Genomic DNA, 17,452 nt, shown 5'->3' with positions numbered 1-17,452 from the left:
CAGACTATGGACAAGCCCCAGATTAAAAAGGAGATCCCAAAAAAGAAACAGGGGTCTCCTGATAGATTAGAGAAGTGAGCTGAAAGTGCAGAGGCGGCTGAGGATGCCTCATCAGCGGGAAAAGGGGTGGAGCCTCCCTTTCCAGACTGTTTCCAGCATCGCAGAAGGACAATACCAGGAGGACAGAGGCACTGTTATGAATGGAGAACGGGGGATAAAGTGTCTCACTGTTATGATGTACCCCCTAGGTTCTCCAGGGAATACTTTTCACGGAATTGCCAATGTCCGACCAGAAACTCCTCCCTCGCGGGGCTGGACACTTTGAACCATGGCTCTTCACTGAGGGGGGAGTATTGTGGAATATGGCCGGGAGAAACTATATATATATACTGTATATATACATACAAAGACAAGACTTTTATTCTAAAGGAGTTTATAATGAGCAGATAAGCACACAGGTTGCAACTGACAAATGTGGCGGTCCAGTTCCCCTCTCTAGGGCAAAAGAACACAAAGTCTTCTTCATCAAGCCAGCTTGGAAGCAGTGACTGGTGCAGCCGCAATCTGAGGGAGAGCGGACAGGAGAGTGAGCCGTTAGGATGGCCGGGACTCAGTCTTTTAAGACTAGAATTACCAAAGCCTATGAAAAAATTAACAAACCCGGCCCACCTTAAATCTGTTTGCACCTCTCAGCCTACTATCCCATCCTCCCACCACCGTAAAAACGGAAAAAAGCTCTCCCAGCTCAAGCCTTGTTTATCTGGGAGCTGTATAGTGTAAATAATATACGTTATTTGGAACACATGCATTTCATGTATGTTCCCAGTCTACAAAGATCTATGTAAGTGTAGCATGACAAAATGTTGAAAACATACCTAAAAGACAAACTTTTTTCATGTTTTAGTACTAAAAACAAAATTTTGATATGAAGTATATAATGTGTGAAGACTGAAGTCCAAATATAAATTTCTCAAAAAGTACAAGTATAACAACACAAGTGCGCTTTTATTCAAGACTATAAACGAAGAAAAAGAAATTGGGTTAGTGTATGTCACTGTCATGACTGCTTTGGTAGTACAGCAGTAAGAACTGCTGACTCATAACCAACAGGTCATGGGTTCGAGCCTTGCCGCATCACAAAATAAACATTTTGAGTAGTGAGCTGCTCTTATTGTTACTATTATACAATAAGAACATAAATTTAATTTGAGTCTGTAACAGCTGGTATAAATTTATGCTACTTGTAAAGGTTAGCGTTTTTTTTTTTTTTTATTCAGTTTTATTCTCTCAGTCGCATTCACACTCCCCCCCGATCTGACACTGCTGTTTTCAAATAAAGATGAATTATAACAGAGGTGAACTCAGATGAGGATGAGGGTTCTACATCAGAGAAAGAACAGAAGATTGCACCGTTTGGATGCAGCAAGAGGTCCGGCGTCATCCTGCCAGTCAGTCTGCCCAACACCTGTCCTTCAACGAAACTGCACAGCTTGCAGAGCTTGCCAAGGTATCGTGAAAAGTCCAGTTTGATATTATGTTTTGAGATGGTCTTTATATAAAAACATTTACTGTATATGTTATTTATATAAATGACAGATCGAATGTTATTTACCTTGATTTATTTACTTATCTTCCTACAGCGTAAAGTCACAAGTAGACTGCAGAGCTTCTTCTGTTTGATCAACACAGGCATGCTGACAAACTACATGTGTACTGAAGTAACTTTAGCTGCTGGTGGAAGCAGCCCACCAACCTTCTAAAGGCACCTGGGCATGTAGAAAGGGGACCTACGGGATAGTGCCAGGTTCGGCTGGGAACGCATTGGGGACTTATTATGGGAAATACTACCTTCCAAATAGTGGAGCAGGTAGCATGTGCCTTGCTGCTCCATGCTCTGCCCAATAAAATCGCCCAGCCAGCCTGGGGACATATCTATATGTTCTCCCTAGTGGAAAGAGAGAACATATATCTATATGTTCTCCCTGCATGGAAGATCCAGAATTGAACTCGTGTGAACCTGGACGAGCTTGTGTTCCTAAGATTGAGTCCTGTTGCTACAATGCGAGGCATGCTCTGGTGGAACCTTATGCACGGCGAAGGGCTCAGCAAGGTGACAAAGGGTTCTGCAGAGTGATACGGAGGGGGGGGCAGTGTGCGCTCGCTACTCCTCTGGCCTTTTCACACTCGGGAGAGGCGTTGGTTAATGGTCATAAGATCACCTCTTTATTTGACTCGGGCAGTAACATATCTATTGTTACTCACCATTTAGTGTTGCTGCAACAATTGATAAAATTTAAGACCCGTCTAACCTGTATTAATGGGGATTTCCAGTACTATAAATCTGCAACAATGGCGTTTTAAATAATTTGGTAGTAGAGGTGTTAAAAAATCTTCCATTCCCCATGATACTAGGCAGAGATTGATCGGATATTAATCGTGACATAACACTTGCTACTCTCACTCAAACACTAGGTCTAGTCATAGACGCAGAGCCAGCGTCCTCAGTTACCTCCACGCCGTGTACCCAGCCGGAAGATAGATGGAGTTTGGTTGATGAAACCACACACCTTGAGGTCAAATCCAACCCTCTCACACATCTGCAGCTTCAATTTAGGCAGACGCCAGCTTCATTTAAAAGGGAGCAGTGGAATGATTGACTCCCTTAAGTTTGCAAAGAATGCAGTTGTTCTGATAGATGGCCAACTCACAATACAACCTATACCACAGGGTCCCCACTTTGTATTAAATAAATACCTTTAATATCAGGTGGCAGAACACAAGGGGGAGGTGCAGTCACTGTTATTAGTATTACGGACCTATTACGGTCAAGTCTGTAAACTAGCTCATACCCACCTCATGGGAGCCCATCTGGGCCCCAAGAAAATACTAGAGCGAATTAAGCTCCGATTTTTTTGGCCCAGAATTTAATGAGGAGGTCTGCTGTTTTTGCATGACCTGTCCAGAATGTCAATTGTGGCCGATTCCTAGGAGGGACCATGCTCCTCTAGTTCCATTACCCTTAATTGACGTCCCATTTCAGAGGTTGACCTGGTGGGACCTCTAGAGTCCTCGGCCTGGGGATATAAATATATCATGGTCCTGGTAGATTATGCTACCTGATGTCCTGAAGCTGTTCCGTTGCACTCAGCAACATCAAAAGCTATTGCATGGGAATTGGTAGGGAACTTTGTGTGAGTAGGCATCCCTAAAGAGATCCTGATGGATCAAGGGACACATTTTACCTCTGAGACGTTCAGGGAGATGGCCAAATTATGAAAATGAAACATTTAAAGACCTTGGTATATCATCCTCAAACCGATGGTCTAGTAGAAAGGTTTAATCAAACTCTCAAACAGATTCTGTGCAAGGTAGTCAATGAGGATGGAAGGAACTGAGATCAGTTCCTCCCCCTCATCCTTTTCGCATATCGGGAGGTCCCCTAAGCCTCTATGGAGTTCTTACCCTTTGAATTATTATATGGACAACAACCCTGAGGTATTGTGTATTGGATATCTTAAAAGAGGGTTGGTAGGAGGAGACACTCCCTTCTACAAATATACTTGAGTATATTGCACAATTGCACAATAGATTTGCCAAATTAAGACCCATTCTAAAGTCTCACATGGATAAGGCGTAAGCAGCCCAGGTCTGTTGTTATAACCGTGGTATGTTTCTTTGGGAGTTCTGCCTGGGAGATCACGTCATGGTTTTATTTCCTACCTCACATTTCAAATTAATGGTGCATTGGCAAGGCCCATATGAAGTTAAGGAGAGGAAAGGGCTGGTCGCCAAATTGCTAACCCAGCAAGTGGATTTACCACTTGAATTTGCTGAAACCATGGAAGGAAAGGGAACTCGATCCCTCCTCCAGACAGCCCCGCTCACTCTTACAAATTACCACTCTCACAAATTAACCCTTAACTTTGGTGATAATCTGACTCACCTACGATAACAGCACCTCAAAGCAGTTATACTGTCTGTCCCAGAGGTAGTAAGTGAACAACCCGGACGAACCTCCCTGGATGCGCATGACATTGTGAAAAAAACCCGGGTAGTAGTCCGAGAACGCCCATATTGTCTTCCTGAGGCAAAAAAGGCAGAAATGGAGTTGGAGTTCAAATGAATGCTGGATCTAGGTGTAATAGAGAAAAGTTATAGTCCCTGGTCCAGTCCTACCATATTGGTCGGAAAGCTTGACAGAAGTTGGAGGTTTTGCAACAACTTCTGTTGGCTTAACCAAGTCTCCCAATTCGATGCATAACAGATGCATAAGCGAGTGGACGACCTACTTGAGTGGCTAGGACAAGTCAAATTTTTGACTGCACTGGATATGACAAAAGGGTATTGGCAGGTTCCCTTAATGGACTCTGCGAAGGAAAATATAGTGTTTAGCATCCCTAGCAGACACTGGCCTTCCTATCAGATTACATGGGGCACCAGCGACCTTCCAACATCTGGTGGATAAAGTGCTCTGTCCTCATAATTCATATAATGCTGCCTTACTTAGATGATGTTGTCGTCTATTCCAGCACCTGGAAGGATCACCTATGGTAGGTTCAAACTGTATTGCGGTCACTAGCGGAAGCCTGATATTGGATGAATCCGTGTGTGTATATAGACACACACGTACACACACATACATACATACATATATATATATATATATATATATATATATATATATATATATATATATATATGCACACACACACACACATTATTTATACTGTATATAGTATGTATACACACATATACACACACACACACAGGTTTAACAGGTGGAAGCCACTGACATTTTTCATTCACTAGTTTTGCATTTGGCTATGGGCAGTGTCACTACTGGTAGCATGAGGTGATACCTGGACACTACAGAGGTTGCACAGGTAGTCCAAATACTCCAGGATGGTATATCCATATGTGTCGTTGCCAGAAGGTTTGCTGCGTCTACCAGCACAGTCTCAAAGGCATGGAGGAGATTCCAGGAGACAGGCAGTTAATCTAGGAGAGCTTAACAGGGCCGTAGAAGGTCCTTAACCCATCAGCAGGACCGGTATCTGCTCCTTTGGGCGACGAGGAATAGGATAAGCACTGCCAGAGCCCTAAAAAATGACCTCCAGCAGGCCACTGGTGTGAATGTCTCTGACCAAACAATCAAAAACAAACTTCATGAGGGTGGCCTGAGATGCCCGATTTCTTCTAGTGGGCCTTGTGCTCACTGCCTGGCACCGTGAAGCTCGATTGGCATTTGCCAAAGAATACCAGAATTGGCAGTTTCACCACTGGTGCCCAGTGCTTTTCACAGCTGAGAGCAGGTTCACCCTGAGCACATGTGACAGATGTGAAAGGGTCTGGAGAAGCCGTGGAGAATGTTATGCTGCATGTAACATCATTCAGCATGACTGGTCTGGTGGTGGGTCAGTGATGGTCTGGGCAGGTATATCCATGGAGGGACACACAGACCTCTACAGGCTAGACAATGGCACCTTAACTGCCATTAGGTATCGGGAAGAAATCCTTGGACCCACTGTCAGACCCTATTCTGGTGCTGTGGGTCCTGGGTTCCTCCTGGTGTACAACAATGCCTGACCTCTTGTGGCGAGAGTATGCAGACAGTTCCTGGAGGATGAAGGAATTGAAACCGTTGAGAGGCCCCCTCGTGGTGTCTTTCAATTCAGCCTTCTGTAGGTTGATAATTTTCATTTCCATCAAACGATGTGGCATTCTTTCATTCCTAACACATTACCCAGGCTTATATCAGTATAGATATCCAGCATGGTTTTTTTCCCATTGAGATCTGATGTGTTTTCAATGTTTTCCTTTAATTTTTTTGAGCAGTTTATACACAAACACACACATACATATACATATATCTTTATATACTGTATAATACGCTACTGTGGCTGTTCATTTGTCTGTCCAGGATTTTAAATCACCTGTAGCTTGCAAACCATTTGACCTATTGACCTGAAATTTGGTACACATATACTATGTGATGTCTACTATCCACTTTCGGGGTGATGATTGACCTCCAAGGCTATTCCTCTTTTCATTTTTATTTTATTTTATTGTAGAATCAACTCTCAGCAGCGGCAAGCAAGGTGGCCATGCGGTGCAGGCGTATGGGCACCATTCTCATCTCTACCACCCTCGCCGTCTTCCCCTATCTCTTCATATCTTAAATCATTCTTGAGGCAGATTGAAGACTTAAGTGCCAGCTTAAGTGAAAAATTAAAGAAAACATACTAAGTAACTGCAACACAAACACTGACTTAATCAGTTTTAACGTGAAAAGATGCCGACAAAAGAAGAGAATAAGCAGGCCGCTAGGGAGGAGAAAAGAAGAGCTGCTCAGGAAGCAGAAAGCACATCAACCTCTGAGTAAACGAATGCTAAATGTACAGAGAAAGAGTATGAAAAGTATCAATGCTCAAATCAAGTGTATTCACTGCACATATGTATATACTGTATACATTTTATATATATATATATATATATATATATATACACAGTGCAACCCTGGGTCACGAACGTCTCGGACCATGTACAAATCGAGTTACGACCAAAAAGTTTGCCTGTTCATGACCACACACTCGGGTGACGAACAAGCCAGTTCCCCTTTCAGTTCGTACGTGCCGATGATTTCCGCACATGTTCAGTCTCTCCCTGTGCATTCCCTGTGCAGCGAGCGAGCGAGCGAGAGAGAGAGTGCAATAGTGCAAGCGAGCAAGAGAGAGAGAGAGAGCACGAGCAAGAGAGAGCGCAAGAGAGAGAGAGCGTGAACGAGCGAGAGAGAGAGCGAGAGAGAGAGAGCACGAACGAGCAAGAGAGAGAGAGCGTGAACAAGCGTATATATATTTACATACAGCTTGTACGGTCCGGAACGGATTAATTGTATTTACATACAATTCTATGGGGGAAATTACTTTGGGTCACGACCAAATCGGGTTGCGACCAGAGTTTTGGAACGAATTATGGTCGTGACCTGAGGTTCCACTGTATATATATATATATATATATATATATATATATATATATACATACACATACATACATACTGTGGATGCTCGAGGCACTGTTGCCCCGCTAAACCCACCAGACAGATGTCCAAGACACACTTATAAAAAGCACCAAGAAGAATTTTTAATAATTTTTCTTCAATAAGTACGCAAAGCACCACACACTCCACAATTCTCCAATAAAAATAATAATAATAATAAACAATAATCACATTCTTCCACTCCTCCCAGCAGCTCCGTTACTCTACCATCCAACTCCGGCTCCTCTGCTGGGTTTTCACCAGTCCTTTAAATAGTCCATGACCCAGAAGTATTCCTTCTCCGGGCCAAATGCCACATCATCCTTCAAGTAGCCTGGAAGTACTGCAGGCTTCCATCCTCATAACTCCAAAGTACTTCTGGGTTGTCATAATAGTAGGATTCCCCAGGTTTTTTGTGAGCTCCCCCTGTCTGCACCCACGGCACCCAACAGGGTTGAGGAAACAGACTACACGTCCCAGGATGCTTTGAGGGAATCCAGAGAACCATTGCCGTCCAGGGGAGCTGCCACGTAGCGTCCCGGGGGATGCAGTGCCCTGAAAAGCCTGCTCCTCCTCCTTCTTTCTGTTTAGGGACATCCCGGCCAGCCCGAAACATCGGCCGTCCATCACAATACATATATACACACACACAAAGTGGCTTATATATATATATATATATGTCTACGTGTTGAAGTGTGTGTGTCTGTTCGGCCCAGAAGTGAGAGGTGCAGTCAGGGAAAAGGCTCCACCTCCGAGGAAACAGAAAACTCGCTTAGCCACTAATAACACAACTGGAGCCAGCATATCAAGAAACGAAACCTCAGAACAAAGACAAAGTCGCTTAGCTGCTAATATTGGCAAAACGGTATCACTGTTACTTTTCCTCCCACCGCTAATGCACAAGCAATGTGAGCATGTCTGCAAAAGGAAACCTCATGGAGAAAGATGCACAGAGTAGTTCCTTTAATTGCTTGACATCTCTACGTTTCATTTTATTTTTCTGACAATTTCAATAGTTTCTATTTTCTTATGTCACAGAGAATGTTTTAATTTTCTTTGTATAAAAAACATTTAACAACAATGCAATAAAATATAACTGTCACTTTAACTCTCTATGGATCTTTTCTTTTAGTAAATTAACAACTATTTCACTACACTTGTTTACTGACCTTGAGATTTTGCCTTGGAGATTTTACCACAGGACTTAGTGACACTGACACTCTCAGGACAGGTGGCGTCCATTAGGGCTCTCTTTAAAGTTCCAGTTCGATTCTTCTTCCCTGTAGTCATATCACAATCTCCCCAGGACTGGAAATCATACTTGCATTCTCCTGTTTTTGAAAAAAAATTATATATATATATATTAACCATTCAGATTTTAGGATTTTTTTTCTTTTGCTGTTACCAAAAGTTTGTATCATGACACTTTTATTTAAGCTAACAAATCACTGTTAACAATATTGCAAAACAAAATTAACTGCCATTGTAATAAGAAATAAGAGCATTTCAATTCAAATTTCTATTTTTACTGTCTGCTCTTCTTGTCAACTAAAGACACAAGGTGTAATCCAGGATAAAACTGGCTGAAAGAGGTAATTCACAATAGGAAAAAAGCATATACCTTTTATTGCATATAAAATCAGTATAATTAGGATCCTCACAAACTTCTCTGTATTTGGACATTTGCCATGTAGTATCTATTCTGTGGCTGCCAACAATAAATGATGAATTGGCAGTGCCATTATGGGTTTTCAATGTCACTTTTGACACGACCCAAATACATATATTATATATATCTTCCTTTAACAGAACCATGGAAACTTGGATATATTCATGTAACTTTTAGAAAAAAAATAGCATTATTAAACAATGAAATTAAAAAATTTCATTTTCTTCACACTATAACCACAAAAGGCTGCAACAAAAGTTATAATATGCTTTTAAACACTTGAAAAAATACACTTGACCCAGTTCTGCAAATGTAAAGGTTTTTTTATAAAATGTTAAAAAAAAATATGTCAAATGCATACAAAATACTATATTAAACATTAAACATTTATTTTTTCTTATGAATATAAGCATTAAACATTTTCAGCTTATTCCCAATGGGAACATAAAGACTGCAAATATTTATTTTTGAGCTATGTATATAGTTTTAATAAACAATACAAAATGTTACAAAATATTACTAATTCTTTTTTAAATGTTTTTATTACAATATATATTCTATGGTTACATGCAAAACAAATTTCAACTATTACATTTTAAGTAATTCTATGTGAAAAGTACCTGTTTCAACCTGAATTTATATAGTAATGCAATTAACAATAATTCTACTTAACTTTTCTAACAAATAAGGTTCATTTTAATTGAAATAAATTAACTTCAATTAATTGGTGTTTTGCTTGTTCAACTGAAGTATTATTGCCACAAATGAAGGTATTATTTTAAAGTCAAACTATATTAATCATACTGAATGCCAAGTAATTAAAAGATGCAGCATTTTTTAAGATGGCTAGACACAGGGTACTATCCCTTTTAAGAGCTTTTAAAACCCAGTGTTCAGTCTTATTTTCTCCACAGATTGAATAATGGTTTGATAGTAGGGAAGGGATGATATTAAAATTTCACAACAATATTATAATGACCAAAATTATCAGTTTTTTCAGTATTAGCACAGCATTTTTAAAATGTGCTTTTACAAAAAAACACTGATGCACATTGAAATTACTTGGCCGCATTTTATATTGAAAAAGAACACTAAACTGTTGTCATTTAAAAAACAAAAGTTCACTGTCTTAGATGCTTTAAACCTGATGTTTTAATATCAGATGCTGTAATTCGACATAAACCACAAATACATGAACAGCATTTTTGTCCAGTTTGGAGTAACCACAACATATATACAACCTCTAACCCCATTAAAAGATCACAAAAATAAACAAATCAAAAGAGCAGCAGGGATTTACATCTCTTCATAAAGAAATAAAAGTGCTTCCAGTCATTATCTCCTATATGTATACAGTTTCCTTTATTGTAAATTGAAATGTAAAAAGTCAACATATTTACTTTGCCTGGTTTAATGTGTGGCTTGTGCTGGGAGACAATGTGCCCATTGGCACTGAACAATCTCTCTTATTGTACACCGGTTATTGGAATGCATAAAAGCTTCCTGGCATGCTTGGCAAGGTGAGGTTGCTCTGATGTATATCCTCTTCCACCACATCAGTGGATCCTGTTCTACTTAGACAGATGAAAAATTAAAGATATCTAAAAAGTATGAGACTTGTAGACCGAGAAAAAACCTGTACTCACTTCTGCATGTCCAGCTAATAATTATGCATATAAAATTAACACAATACATTTACATTTAATGGTTGTTTCAAAACTATTGTCTATGCAAATCACTACCAAATAAGATCGATGAACTGGCTGCGCTGGAGAAAAATGTCAGGACTTACAGAGAATGCAGTTTGTTGTGTTTTTGTGAAACGTGGCTAACAACTAACATCCCAGATGCTAACATGGAGCTACCCGGGTTTAGGACAGTTAGAGCGGACAGAGACGCAAATACCTGCGGGAAGCGGAAAGGAGGAGGACTCGCTCACTATGTGAGTACAAGGTGGTGCAACTCTGGGCATGTAAACGTTAAAATCTCCACTTGCTGCAGGGACATCGAACTGTTGGCTGTAAGTCTGCGTCCCTATTACTTGCCCAGAGAGTTTGGACATGTCATTGTTGTTATTGTTTACATCCCTCCTCGGGCGGACTTGGAGATAGCGAGTGACATCATCCATTCTGCTGTTGCTAAACTAAGAACGCAGCACCCTGAGGTGCTTGTGTTAATCTCTGGAGATTTTATCCATGTGACGCTGGACAAAACATTACCTGCCTTCTCCCAGTATGTGGATTGTAACACTCGGGGAAACAGGACTATTGACCTACTGTATGCAAACGTTAAAGATGCATACAGCGCCACCCCGCTGCCTGCGCTTGGGAAAGCAGATCATAACCTGGTTCTGCTTCAGCTTCACTACAAACCAAGAGTGAGTGGAGCTACCTACAACTACATGCTCATTCAGGAAGTGGTCCCCTGAGGCAGAGCAGGCTCCAAGAGACTGCTTTGGAACTACAGACTGGGATATCCTGCAGGGATCATATAGTGAGAACATTGAGGAGGTTGTTGACTGCACTACTGACTACATCAACTTCTGTATGGACATTGTAGTTCTAGTAAGAACAGTACGCTGCTATGCTAACAACAAGCCATGGATTACAAGTGACATCAAGGGCCTTTTGAACCAGAAGAAAAGGGCTTTTAAAGGTGGTGATCAGCATGAGTTCAAGCGCATGCAGAAGGAACTCTGAGTCCAGCTCAGGGCGGCAAAGGAGCAGTACAGGAGAAAGCTGGAGCAGAAGTTGCAGAATAACAACATGAAGGAAGTGTGGGATGGGATGAAGATCATCACTGGCTGCAGCTCGATGCGGGGTGCCACCATCGAGAGAGACGTGGAGAGAGCAAACCAGATGAACAACTTCTTTAACAGGTTTGACCACCCTAACCCACTCTCACCTCGGAGTACTGCATCCTCCATCCATCTTTCTGCTGATACCAGCATAGGAGAGAGTTTCCCCCCACCCACAATTACAGCAGCCCAGGTAAGCAGAGAGCTGAGGAGACTTCGTGCCAGCAAAGCAGTGGGTCCAGATGGAGTATCGCCACGACTGCTGAAGGCCTGTGCGTTGGAGATGGGGAGTCCTCTACAGCGCATCTTCAACCTGAGCCTGGAACAGGGGAGAGTCCCGAGGCTTTGGAAAACATCTTGCATCATTCCCAAAGGTCCCAGTCACATCCCAAGCCCAAAGGTATCACATCCTAGTGAGCTGAATGACTTCCGGCCTGTCGCTCTAACGTCACATGTGATGAAGACCACGGAGCAGCTGCTGCTTCACCACCTGAGGCCACAGGTCTGCCACGCCCTCAACCCTCTGCAGTACGCATACCAGGAGAAGGTGGGAGCGGAGGATGCCATCATCTATATGCTACACCAATCCCTCTCCCACTTGGACAGAGGCAGTGGTGCTGTAAGAATTATGTTTCTAGACTTCTCTAGCGCCTTCAACACCATCCAACCTGTGCTCCTTAGGGACAAGCTGACAGAGATGGGAGAAGATTTTAACCCTGTTGGCATGGATCTTGGACTATCTTACAGACAGACCTCAGTATGTGCATCTTGGGGAATGCAGGTCTGACATTGTGGTCAGCAACACAGGAGTGCCGCAGTGGACTGTACTTTTTCCGGTCCTTTCAGCCTATATACATCGGACTTCCAATATAACTCGGAGTCCTGCCACATGCAAAAGTGCTGCATCAGGAGTGGGCAGGAAGAGGAGTATAGGAACCAAATCAAGGACTTTGTTAAATGGTGCGACTGAAACCACCTACAACTGAACACCAGCAAAACCAAGGAGCTGGTGGTGGATTTTAGGAGGACCAGGCCCCTCATGGACCCCGTGATCATCAGAGGTGACTGTTTGCAGAGGGTGCAGACCTATAAATACCTGGGAGTGCAGCTGGATGATAAATTGAACTGGACTGCCAATACTGATGCTCTGTGCAAGAGAGGACAGAGCTGACTATACTTCCTTTGAAGGCTGGCATCCTTCAACATCTGCAATAAGATGCTGCAGATGTTCTATCAGACAGTTGTGACGAGCACCCTCTTCTACGCGGTAGTGTGCTGAGGAGGCAGCATGAAGAAGAGGGACGCCTCACGCCTGGACAAACTGGTGAGGAAGGCAGGCTCTATTGTAGGCATGGAGCTGGACAGTTTGACATCCGGGCAGAGCGAAGGGCGCTGAGCAGGTTCCTGTCAATCATGGAGAATCCACTGCATCCACTAAACAGTATCATCTCCAGACAGAGGAGCAGCTTCAGCGACAGACTGCTGTCACTTTCCTGCTCCACTGACAGATTGAGGAGATCGTTCCTCCCCCACACTATGTGACTCTTCAATTCCACTCGGGGGAGTAAACGTTAACATTATACAAAGTTATTGTATCTATCTATCTATCTATCTATCTATCTATCTATCTATCTATCTATCTATCTATCTATCTATCTATCTATCTATCTATCTATCTATCTATCTATCTATCTATCTATCTATCTATCTATCTATCTATCTATCTATCTATCTCACTCATTTCATTGAGAGTGTTTTTGTAAATCTCCAGTGATTAACTAATACATTTGGGATGGTCTGATTGTATGAATACAGCCTCTCTGGAAAACCAGAAATGTTACGGATTTATATTTGATACACACTTTACACTTTGTAGTTTTATATTAGATTTTTTAGCAGCTTCTTTTCTCTTTTTGAAGTAATTGAGTGTCTTGCAAGCAACAAGCAAACTCACACAAGTTTCAGTTTAACTATAAATATGGATATAATTTCACCGCAGTATATTATTAAACCACAGTAACTGTTCCATCCCTTATTGGGAGTTGAGAGGGGTATAAATGAAAGAAGAAAGCACTGGAAGAATAAGAATATGAATGAAGGAATGACATCTGGTGCTATAACTGGGGCAGAAATCGGTCTGAACAAATTTTTGGAGCAGTGATGGCTGAGTAGTTGAAGATGATGTTTGCAGTGTTGACTTATTTGGTCTGATAACCTGTAAGATGTGTCAGATACTTGTATTAGTGTCTTTCTTGCACTCTTTCTTTATTTGGGAGTTATCACAAGCAATGGGTGCCCAACTTCTCTTTAACATTACAGCTAAAAGGTCTTGGGCTATGTAGACAGGTTTGTGGATATGAGTGTTGCACTAATCAGTAATAAATTCATTTAGCCAGGCACAATATGGATGGCCACAACAGAAAAGTTCTTTTGATATTGCCAAGTATCACACATTTGATTAACCTCTTGTTGCTGATTCAGCATAAATAGCCAATATTTGGCACTTTCCTAATTACTAATAAAGTATTGATTGGTGGCAATTCATTTCTACACATCAATGCAATCACAGTCACAGTCAACTTTTGCATATTAACTATTCTTGCATTTTTGCATGCATATAGTGATGCCTACAACACCTGTATATAGGAAACAAAGATTAGGACGTAGTGGTGGCTCTGAGGCTAAGGATCTGTGCTGGTATCCCAAAGGTTGCCGGTTCGAATCCCCGTCACTGCCAAAAGAGATCCTACTCTGCTGGGCCTTGACCTTCAATTGCTCCAGGGGTGCTGTACAATGGCTGACCCTGCACTCTGGCCCCAAGGGGTATGCAAAAACTAACAAATTCCTAATGCAAGAAATTGTATAAGGTGAAATAAAGAACAAAAAAAAAGATTAGTCTCTAGGTTAGCATATCTGATTTGGTTCTGCTCTTAACAATACATTCACAGATTAAAACAAAGACATAATGACTAGATTGTAATTCTGCTTCACAATTTACAGATATTTTGAATAAGTCAAGTGTAATCATGGAAAATAATTAAGATCAGCTAACATCAAATTATAATATGACCATGAGAGATGCTTTAGACGCAGTGGTTTCCCTTAAAATAAAAGCGATCTAAGCACATAGAAACTCACCCTGGTTTAATGAGCACACTCAAACTCTTAAATAAGGTGTTGAAAACTAGAGTGTAGATGGAGAACAATAAAGCTCCAGGGGCCTCATGTATAAATGGTGCGTACGCACAGAAATGTTGCGTAAGAACATTTCCACGTTCAAATCGCGATGTATAAAACCTAAACTTGGCGTAAAGTCACGCACATTTCCACGGTACCTCATACCCTGTAGTACGCAAGTTCTCCGCTCGGTTTTGCAGACTGGTGGCACACCGCGTCAAAGCAGTGCTACAGTTCCTGTGTGGTTTATCATTCTTTTTCAGATCCATGTCCTTGATGCGGCTTTATAAATACTGTACACTGAAATTAACCGCATATTGTTTAACCAGTAACAATATAATGGTCCACGGAATGGTCAAACTATTCCAAATACCATAACTGCTTTAATGTTGTTACTCTTACTGCACCTTCTTCTTCTTTCAGCTGCTCCCGTTAGGAGTTGCCACAGCAGATCATCTTTTTCCATATTACTCGCACTGCACCACTTGGAGCAGTTGATCGGAAAGAGAATTATCGGTATACAGCATCAAGCACACGCTGCCTCAGCCATGCTTCCTATTTGAACTGCTTCTCACACAGCAAATGCTTCAAACCTTTCCTGTACAAACCTCGCGGTTCAGAAAGAGTTTCATCCCAAGAGCTCTAAACACACTCAATCAATCCATCAACTGCTCCTTGTAGAACTGTTTGGACTTATAAGTACAATCACCTCACTGTAAACTTGCACTACAGTTATAATATTGCACAACCTGAGCCACTTTATAAAGCGCGTATTTACATATGATGACGATATCATTTTTAAGATAGAATGCAGCAAAATATGTTTATTATATTATACAGATAAAAGCACTGTATGCTTCACTGGGACAGGCGAGAACGATAGAATAATTAAACATGTACTACGAAGATATTTCAATGTTTCTTAAAAGTTTTGAAGAATCGGCGTTATAAGCTTACAGATGGCTTAACGTCTATTACAGAGCTGATTGTGTGGTGATCGGTTACTTGGTGAAAGAAAAGGAAGGACAGGAATTGGAGGTTAGTACGTTTGAAAGAGACAGTACTGCAGGGGTGGCCTTAGGTATGTGTAGACTGTGCACCTGTACAGGGCTGCCAAATCCCAGGGGCCGCCACGCCAATATATATTGAATATAAAACAGAAAGAGAAAATAACAACACAGCTAAAAACGCAGCGGCAAATTTTGGCAAAAGTTAAACGCTTGTGTCATGAGCACGAGGCGGCTATTCAGTGTCCGCAACGGACGTGGCCATCCGCCATGCATAAGATACCATATTGACATTGGCGGGCGAAGGGGCCACCGATTCTTTCTCTGCCCAGGGCCGCCACGAGCCGCCCCTGAGTACTGCTGCAATAAATTATTTCATCGAAGGTCACGCACAATCACTGCGCCACCATGTTCCCATGTTTAATAACATGCTTTAACTCCTATCATCATGAAAATTATATCACGTATACATCTCAGTATTTTAGTTATTCAGAGAGCTGTACTATCATGAATATAATGGATTCTGTGTCCTGTCGGAGGAAGAGAAAGCCGGTTTAAGAAGCACGTAGTGATTCACACACATAGAGCACATTGAAGAACACATACAAAATAAAGCATTTAACTTGCTACTTTAATTACGATGTGATTTGAGAAACCGGTTAATTAAACGATTTAAAGATGAAATTTATGATGTTCTTCTTTAATGACAAAATAAACTATGTAATTAAAATGGAAATTTCGAGATTGAAGTTGACATTTCGTGCTTTTTCCTCACTGTGTGCCTTTTTTTTCTCTGTACCCTAATAAGCTTTCATGTGACACTCAGATGGTGGGCTACGTCTCGCCTTTGCACAGCGACTTTGATATCTGACAACTTCATTTTTATTTCAGGCACTGTGCAACTTTGTGAACTTGAGCTTTCGAGTTTCTCCGACACGCTATGTCAGTCGATTAGCTTTCTTTTGTAGTTTATATCACTGTTTAAACCGACAAATAGTACGTTTTTCTTTGCCTCCACTTGGTATTCGCTGAAATTCTTCTATTTTTCCTCATACTTTTGCCATTGTCTTTTCACAGAACACTGAGCTTAAGGGCTATTTATATTGCTTTGCATATTCAAAGAGGCGTAATTCTGGGAGGAGTTGGGGCGGGACAGCAGGCGCGTACACGAGCGTTACTTTTCACGCTGATCGGGATTTATGTAGCGGAAGAATGTGGAAGTTTGTGTACGCACAGATTCCTGCATCTGGATTTTTTTGTGCTTACGTCATGTTATAGTGCAAATTCTACGCACGGCGTTATGCATGAGGCCCCAGGTCTTATGAATTGCATGGACAGAGAGTGTTAAAATATAAAAGAAAATTTCTGTAAAGCTCGCTCAGACAACTATTCTAAAATAATAGATAACAATAATAATAATCCTAATAATCTTTGTGTACTGTTTAGGACAGTGGCTAATTTAACAAATGGGAATTCAGAACTATAGTGCAAAATACCAAGAGACATTAGCAGTGTAGACTTTATGATCTTCTTTAATGAGAAAATCAACAATAAAAGATTCCAAATCTCAGGACCACAGTGCAAAACATCAATCCAACTTGGTAAACCCTGTCTAGCCTTGTATTCAACACTTTAGAAATGTCAATCCTGTAACACAGCAGGAACTCTTAACCTTAATTTCTAAAATTAAACCTGCTATTCATTCCATGGATCCAGTGCCAACAAAACTGGTGCAATGGATATTCTTGCAGTGCCTATTCTTAGTA

General features: G+C 41.3%; 1 protein-coding gene across 1 annotated transcript in view; it reads right to left on the bottom strand.

The window, feature by feature from the left end:
* Window positions 1–17,452, bottom strand: part of ptn (pleiotrophin) — a 429,887-nt gene that overhangs the window by 97,898 nt on the left and 314,537 nt on the right. The window contains exon 4 of the mRNA XM_028808352.2: window positions 8,206–8,367. Coding sequence (XP_028664185.2) covers window positions 8,206–8,367 — 162 coding nt within the window. The remainder of the gene's footprint in view (window positions 1–8,205; window positions 8,368–17,452) is intronic.

The sequence above is a fragment of the Erpetoichthys calabaricus genome, chromosome 1, assembly GCF_900747795.2.
Source record: "Erpetoichthys calabaricus chromosome 1, fErpCal1.3, whole genome shotgun sequence".
Lineage (NCBI taxonomy): Eukaryota > Metazoa > Chordata > Cladistia > Polypteriformes > Polypteridae > Erpetoichthys > Erpetoichthys calabaricus.
The sequence above is the reverse complement of the archived record's forward strand: the minus strand, read 5'-3'. Positions and strand labels throughout refer to the sequence as shown.